This window comes from Priapulus caudatus, unplaced genomic scaffold, assembly GCF_000485595.1.
Source record: "Priapulus caudatus unplaced genomic scaffold, Priapulus_caudatus-5.0.1 Scaffold695, whole genome shotgun sequence".
NCBI classification, from domain to species: Eukaryota; Metazoa; Priapulida; class Priapulimorpha; order Priapulimorphida; family Priapulidae; genus Priapulus; species Priapulus caudatus.
In genome coordinates, this window is record NW_014577756.1 from 45694 (window position 1) to 54151 (window position 8458).

At 42.3% G+C, this 8458-nt stretch overlaps 1 protein-coding gene across 1 annotated transcript in view; it reads left to right on the plus strand.

The window, feature by feature from the left end:
* Window positions 1-7111, plus strand: part of LOC106812863 — a 16883-nt gene extending 9772 nt beyond the window's left edge. The window contains exons 14-25 of the mRNA XM_014816856.1: window positions 805-927; window positions 1321-1473; window positions 1580-1687; window positions 2093-2545; window positions 3084-3205; window positions 3547-3672; window positions 4340-4442; window positions 4933-5055; window positions 5217-5329; window positions 5480-5611; window positions 6067-6237; window positions 6714-7111. Of these exons, the coding sequence (XP_014672342.1) occupies window positions 805-927; window positions 1321-1473; window positions 1580-1687; window positions 2093-2545; window positions 3084-3205; window positions 3547-3672; window positions 4340-4442; window positions 4933-5055; window positions 5217-5329; window positions 5480-5611; window positions 6067-6237; window positions 6714-6851 (1865 nt within the window). The 3' untranslated portion in view covers window positions 6852-7111. The remainder of the gene's footprint in view (window positions 1-804; window positions 928-1320; window positions 1474-1579; window positions 1688-2092; window positions 2546-3083; window positions 3206-3546; window positions 3673-4339; window positions 4443-4932; window positions 5056-5216; window positions 5330-5479; window positions 5612-6066; window positions 6238-6713) is intronic.
* The last annotated feature ends 1347 nt before the right edge of the window (window positions 7112-8458 follow it).

Below are 8458 nucleotides of genomic sequence, written 5' to 3' on the forward strand. Positions count from 1 at the left end.
CGGTCAATCATTGTGAAAAATAGAAAACCGCTGATTTCTCCATTTCGATTTCTGACATAGTAGCCGATGTATAAATGGATATTTCTCTGTGATTACAACTCGGATTAATTTAATTTTACACTCGTTTTAATGGTAACGTATTGCTGTAAAAAAGTACGTCAGGGATTGTTATTAAGTGCTGTATTTTATTAGTTATGCCTCTATTCGCTAAAATTTTCAATTCTAACACAACTTGATTTTTAAGCAAGTTTTTCCATTTTTCTCGGTAAATATGAAACTTAAAGAAAAATCCTGACGCACTATATTTTGGTCCATATTGTGCAAAATATATATAGTGGCAAAAATTTTGTATCCTCACTCTTTCTGGTAGTTGAGAAATATCCAAAATACCATTTTTACATAAAAATTCAAAATTTGTGTGGTAACATAATTAGGTGCTGGAAATTTCATGAAATTTTTTGGCATAGAGATATATCTCCTCTATAAATAAATCAAGTGATTGATTCGATTCATTCGCCAGTAAACGTTTAATCTTTATTAGAGCAATACCCGTGCAAAAAGTGGGAGAGTAGGCCTATCCTTAAGTCGATCCTTGCTCGAGTTGTGTTTTGTGTATCGTCAATGATTAATTGACGTATCTATATGAACGAGACCACCACGTCCTTTCTGATACACCGTTGATAGATCAGTCTGGCTCAATCAGCTTAGATGCGTTTTTTACGTGTGTGCATTAAATTGTAAACTTCATTTCACCTTTGTTGACATAATGTTTATAATAATTAAAGTGAAATTTTTCGATTTTAGGTTTGATGAATTTCAAGTTCAAGTTGGCGTACAATTCTAGTGTGTTGAACCAGTGGACAGATACACCTATAAACCTGGCCAGCCACCAACCAGAGGTACCTGTTGCAAGAGTGGCTTCTCCAGGTTTGTAGTGAATGCTACAGGGTTCAAATATACTAAGCAGGCTGCATTTATAGTTTTCTAAAATATCATTATGATCAGATTTGGTGGTTAGCAATTTTTAATTTCACTTGTAGGTTCCATAATTCTTTAACTAATCATCTCACGACCAAATAAAAATGGTCCTAAATTCAAGGAATCAATTTTCAAATAAAAGCTTGTGTAGTTGTCAGAAATGACAATTATTTTAAAATAGTCTGTGTTCATCAGGTAGTAATCATTCTTTAGTGCTACTTATTCTTTAGTAACTTCTGGTAGTACATCATGTAGGTCAAAGGTGAGCACTTGTATTTGTGTGCGATTTATAGCTATGATAGGTGTCTTTGTATATTCATTTTAAAAACTGCATGTTCACAGTGCCGTCTGTGGCGAGAGCCGAGAATGTTAGCAGCCCTCAGCCTTCATGTGCCCCTGCAAAACCTCAACTACGTGATATAATACCAGCAGATCTCAACGAAAGCTCAAACGAAGAGGTCGGCATAGAGGAGACCTCTGGAACCGAAATACCTGGTTAGTTAGCAGCTTGCATTTTTCTTTAATGGGGCGAAAAAAATGTAACATTGCATCATGCACGTTTTGCATCGTGTGTCAGCCGGTGAATTGTGGTAATTTTCAGAGGCGCCTTCTACTCCTATGCCTTGGCTGGAGTCTGCTATCGAGGCGGAACACTATTATGGGCATGTGGACGAGGAGGATGAACTGTGCATGTCTCACACTCAATCTGGTGAGCGGTGGGCATATTTCCCCCCTACCTGCATCGTTGGTCGCATCGTGGACGATGATACCCGGACCAAATCTAATCGCTATTAATTATTGAATCTCTGTTGTTGTTGTTGTAATCGAATGCCTAGCGAATGATGGTGGTTGGGTGCTTGCATGCGCTCATTCGAGAGCAGATTAAGTATCCTGTGCGACTACTTCGTCATCTCGTATCCATGACGTCATCTCGTCTTCTTGACACGTGATGGGATCCGTTCAAATTTTCAAGGAAATATTTTCTCTAGCGCTACCATCATACACTAATCGATAAAACGTTGCCACGATCAAAGATTAAAGAACGTCTAAAGATTAAAGAATAGAGATTGTTTCCACGATCAAGGTCGATCGGTAACATATCCCCTCGTTTCAGCGTTGAGCGACACTTGCACTGCGGACGTCTTCGCTGAGCCCGTGGCGCCACCTGTTGTGAACGCCGCCGCCGCGCGGCAGCAGGATTGGTCGGACTACACAGCAGCCTACGTCGCGAGCACAATGGACGCGTACGCGCGAAAACACGACGACGACGGCGGCGCCCTCTCCGTCGAACAGCGCCCTCTACGCAAGCACGAAGTCGACGACGACCCCGCGTCGCATCGTCGTCGTCGTCGTCGCCACGACGACGCCGGGACGTCGCACGCGGGGGAGGAGGAGCCGTCGTCGGAGAGACGGGAGGCGAGGGAGGTGGAGGCAGAGAGGAGGACGGGCGCGGAGCGGAAGGCGAGCGGAAACCAGTTGACGGCGCACGACGGATGGTCGTCGTCGTTCGAAGACGCGGTGCCGCTGCCGCCGCCGCAGCCGCAGCAGACGCCCAGCATCGACGACGGTAGGCTACGTCGATCGTGGCTCCACCTGCCGAGCAATTCGAGCCTCTCGTGCGTGACGGAGCGTCGGAACACGTCGCTTTGTGTGATGCGATGAGATTGTTGGAGCAGACATTGGTCTGAATCGTAGAAGTGTTACATGGTCACGGATGTCTGTCGGTCATCACTTGCATGGGTGTTAAATGTCCGTCTGTACTGTAGACGAATTTCTGTCTTGAGAAAAATTCTGAAATTCTTTTTTATCATTTAAAAAAAATCACTTTTTAATTTTTTTTAAGTAAATTTTATCTAATGATCTTAGCTATGTATGCTTGTTATATATTCTTGTATAATAGTGTTTTATCCAAGTTTTTGTTTTACAAATTAAATAGATTTTAGTATTTTCTAAATTTCTATCTTATCAGGAAATGTCACAAGATGTGTTTTATATTGCACAGAATCCATAGCTCAGTCCCCACTTTTTTTGTTAACACCCATGCACTTGTTTGCAGGTTTTTTTCATTGTTGGTGATGTAACGGGGTGGTTTGCTGACGTTTCAGGTCAGACGTACGATGCTCTGCTGAAGAATTACGCTCCAGCCGTTACGTCCACTCTCACCAGTATGGAAGACGGTCTGATGAAAGACGGATCAAACTCTGATGTGTCACCATCACTGATAAAGGTATTTACAACTTGCAGCAGTTCTTGCGAACCAGTAAGGGGGGTTGTAAGTAGTGCTTCGGTAGTAAACCGTTAATATATCATTATAAAGAGACGCACATGCGGTTTTTACATGATCAACATGGCCTACAATATATTTCCGTTACCATCCATTTTATTTTTTGAATGAAGTTGTAGAAATTGTATCGTATGGTAGTCGCACGTCTTCCTACGACTTGTTTATCCTGTTTTAGAGAAAAGCACCCATCTCTAACCCTCGCTCATATCATAACCGCCTCTCGTGCTCACACACATTCGGCATGTAATGTATGTAGCTATCACGTTTTTGCACATTTATCGTAGAGCTCCTCTGGCCAGCAGGAGAGTGGGGACGAGGGTGACGGACAGCTACAGTGGCAGCTAAGTGATCCCAGCGATTTCGAGGTGCTGCCTCTGGGTGTTAATATCACTTCCGAAAATGCCGACTTCGTGAGTACCGTTAATATAACTGTCCCGTGAAATAATTGCAGATATTTGTGATATTATCTAAAGGTTCAGAATGCCTGCTCGTAAAGGTGGTGGTTGGTTACATCTCATGCTGTGCTTATGTGTTATTAGCTAGATCATTTCCATGCATAAGCCAATCTCACGTTTTGAAAAGCGTAGTGCAGCTGAAGGGGTCGTTGTCGTATATGTACCCTAGTATAGTACCCGAGGTGTCGGCGAGTATGTCGCCTACGCCTACTCCCTAACCCTAACCCTAACCATATCAAGTAGTTACCTCGGGTACATGTTATGCGCCATTATACGACAACGACCCTTCATGAAGGGGTCATTGTCGTATATGTACCCGAGGTGTCGGCGAGTATGTCGCCTACGCCTACTCCCTAACCCTAACCTTAACCCTAACCCTAACCATATCAAATAGTTACCTCGGGTACATATTATACACCATTATACGACAACGACCCTTCATGCCGTAGTGCATTGTGTGAACGTTTGAGTACCAAATGTATGGTTTATGCTTGAATATATTTCATATATAGATATAATTGACACTCAGTGCTTGCTTCGCAACTATTTAAGCATGTAAAAATGTACGTATGTAAGTGTGCAATACACACATGTTGATGGTTCGACAAATCATTTTATCCAGCGAACACAGAATCTGCTTGCTATAGTGGGAAATATATGCAATGAGAATGGACTTTATGCTCAGAATTATCAGTGCATGGGATGCTCAAGACCCATTGGAATGAGTAAGTTCAGCAGCTAGAATTATTACTCTGCATACAATGAAGCATACTCTAATATAATCTTATAATCACATAATCTCCTATATTATATTCTCGGTTAGACCGTAATAGGTCCCTATAAGAGGAGTCTAGTCTAAATAAGGGCATCAAAATCGAGACTTAGAAGTAACAGATAACCCGTGATAATACATTTACGATAATTCAGATACACAATTCGTTCGTGTTAGAATCATTAGAATGGAACAAAAATGGAGCGAAAACAGTTGGGCATTATATGTCTGCCTATACCACTGTATACCACAAAACCTTGGAAGAGTACAGTGGAATAGATGGTACTTTTGAATTTTTACTCCACTACACAATGTACACCCTATTAGATATATACCATATGATTTACTATATGGTAATCATTTATATATCGTTCCTAATTTCTTCTTTGATGCATTTGAATGTCGGTTGTTTTTTGACATGGTTTTTTATCTTGTAACTGTAGTTTATGGCAAAGCGCGAGTGTGTACATTTGATGGTGCGTACTATTGCTATGAATGCCACGAGAATGACGAAAACGTTATCCCAGCGCGGATCATTCACAACTGGGACTTTCGCAAGCACAAAGGTATGTACGTCTGGAAAGAACTGGAGAAATAGTACTTCATAATGGTAATGGTAAAATGGTAATGTGACTAGTGGGTTCATTTGAATTCACTTTCATTCGTTCCATAATTTTTCCTTGAATTGTCTCTGCTGTAATGTAATATTCCAACACCATCTCCACAGTTGCAAAATACACCAAACTTTTGCTCGATCGCATCCAGGAGGAGCCACTGTTCGATCTAGGACGACTGAACCCATCCATATATGGAGTTGTCAGTGAAATGCACGACATATTGGTACGTTACGTGACTTTGGAAATACTGACTATAAAAATTAATATTAACATACTATAAATTAAATAAATAATTAATATTAACATATTTATGTAGTAGTATGCATGACGATGACGATGGAGTCACGTAAGTGTGGAAGACGTCACGTTACAGGCTCTCAGAAGACGGTTGAACTTCCTGAAGACGTACCTGTTCACCTGTAAGCAGTCGGTGGCGGACGAGCTGAGAAAGCAGGTGTGGCCGCGAGAATACCTGTACGAGAACGTACACCTGTACTCCACGTCGGTACGTGCGCTTAATTACTATTAACCATGCCATTGTTCTGCTATGAACACCCGAGAGGGCTCTCATATACAATCTGCCTCTATATTTACATATTACAGTACGATCTTGTAAAACAATGTGATTACGTTGTGATATTTTGTATTACAATGGTCTTCTCAGAAGAATACATGTGTTCATATATCGATGAAGATTTTGTATTACAATTCATAGTGGTGTGCTACCAGACTGGCATCATTTTAGCATTTAATTGCTACATTTGTTTAACGATAATTTTGTATTACGACGGTTTTGTTGGAGCAAATCCCGAGACGTTACTGTATAGGAGCGTGACTTACAAGAATATAATACAAAAATATATTTGATAATAACATGTCGTTATCTTGCTCCTGTGATAATTACGATATGTATAATAAGAATTTAATAACGATTCCACGCTGTTGCTTTCCATTCTGTAGGAACTCCTTCAGGTAGAGTCTGGTCTACTGCAGCAGACGCTGAGGCGGCTGGTGGCATACTGCATGAAGCACGTCAGCACCTGCCCCCTGTGCACTCAGAAGGGATTCATCTGTGAGATATGCCACAACCCGAAAGTGATCTTCCCCTTCGAGGTTTCGACGACGTACCGGGTGAGTGTGCGCGATGAAGCTAGAACTATCTAACTTAATCCAAATTTTATTCTTAATCTCTAGAATGGAATAACCCCAGTAATTTGTTACGCACACTAAAATGTTAAAGCCCTTTGACATCTTTTATACCCCTTTTATACCCCTTTTATACCTCTTTTATACCCCTTTTATACCCCTTTAAAAACGGGGTACACATTGTATCTAGCAAATTAATAGTGGTTTGTGGCATAATGCTGAGCTTCTGCCTTGCTCTGGTCATGTTCACTAGGCAGAAAAAAACGAGGTAAAAATCACTGATTTGGCAGAGGTAAATGCTATCCAAAGCTATCGGAGATCACGTTTTTTTTAAAAATCCTTTCCCCATTCACTAATGAAACCCTCATTCGCACCGCTAATGAAACGCTAAAGCACGCGTGATGGAATACCTGTAGTGCATTGCTACGCACTCGTCACCTGACGTTTGATCGCCATTTCAGTGTGACAAATGCCAGACCGTCTTTCACTCGGACTGCATGAACGAGCTGAAGCCGTGCCCCAAGTGTGAACGACGCAAGAAGCGACAGCAGAACGTCGACACGATAGATTACGCCTACGTGCCTGACAGCGAAGCGTGAGTGCGGCCATAGAGGGAGCTAGCGGGCGGGGCTCGAGGTTGGCACGGGGGCAGCGAGCTAGGCGACTTTCGTTCATTGAGTCGTTAGCATTCAATGTCGTCCTGCAGATGGTGTACCGTAATGTGACACGAACAGTAGGGCGGGCGTCGTTGGCGATGCGTTTGCCACGAGAGTAAATGATTTCGATGTTGCATCTATACCGATGAATCTGGACTTTGCGATAAGACCGTGGAAGCGAAGTGAAAGTTACAGCGTTTTTTTTACATTTTTAAGAGCCGCCGCGGGCTCAATGGTGCTTTGCTCTCTTGTTTCGGCGCGAGCGAGCGACTGAGACTACCAATGCGCTGCACAGTAGTATGTGACGTCGGCAGGCCGAGTGATGCCCCTCCTCAATCATTCTACATCTATGTTATTTACTTATCTATGCGACAGGGAATAGTAGTTGTTATAGATGTAGAGCCCTGAACACTGCCCTACCCAGGTTACCGTCCGTGTGGGTGTACATTCGCTGCGGCAGGCGCGCGTGGGTAGACGGACTCGCATTCTAAACACTCGCACCGGTACGCTCGGTGGATGTGAAGAATTAGACGCTCGTCAACGTATAGGGGGCGTTGTGCAGACTATGTGCCCCGATTGTTCACCCCTGCGATTACATGATCGTTAGTCGATTCATTATTCATTGGATTCGGTGCGATTTATTACCGAGAGTGCAATTCTCACTGCATGCTTATTTAATCTTCAAGATGGAAGATTAATTAGATTGGCGGAAAAAATCAGCAGATCTTTGCTTCAACGGTCAACGCCCATGCGTGCATGATTTGTGATTATAACACAGTTGGCCGTTACCGTCAGCGGCACGATAAAAGGCTGTAATTAACTTAATTTATTGCGTCGATTGCCACTTGGGCTGTCTATGGGTGATATAGGCAAGGATTGTATCGAACGGCGTTATGGTGCAGAGCGATGTTAGTGGCGTAGATGATGTTTCCCTAGCATGCTAAAACTCGGGTGCACCACATTTTACGGAATATGGAGAGCTTTTAGCTGGTGGTAATTTTAATCCCTTATCACATCTCGTGGTTTGATAGAGATAATGAGAATGCTGAAGGAAATATGAATCTACATATTTTTTATGTACAGACAGTTTTTGATGTTTTTTGACAAGAGTAACATGCAACGTGCGTGTAATTTGAACATTGTAAAATACAGTGCTAGAATGCCTATAAGTTGAAATTATACAGTATTGTGCCTTTTTTGTTTTGCAATATACTTTAAAACTAGAAACGAGCAGTTGTCGCCAACTACATGTATCCCCCGTGATCTAGTATGAATAGAAAATCTCTGTAAGGACGTAGAAGCTTAAAGTTAAATAAGTCACAAAGACAAAGGTTTGTTAGACAACTGGTGTGCCTCAGATGTGCAAGTATATGGAATCTGGTTACCCTAGGAGGCCGAAGAGGAAATGTAAGTCGACGGTGAAGGTCAAACTAAGGTCAAGGGCAGTGGTGGTTTTGGTATGCGACAGACCTTCTCCCCAAGATGTGTAAGCATACCAAGTTTGGTCGCGCTAGGTCAATTAGGGGCTGTAGTGGGGCAGATATGTGAAA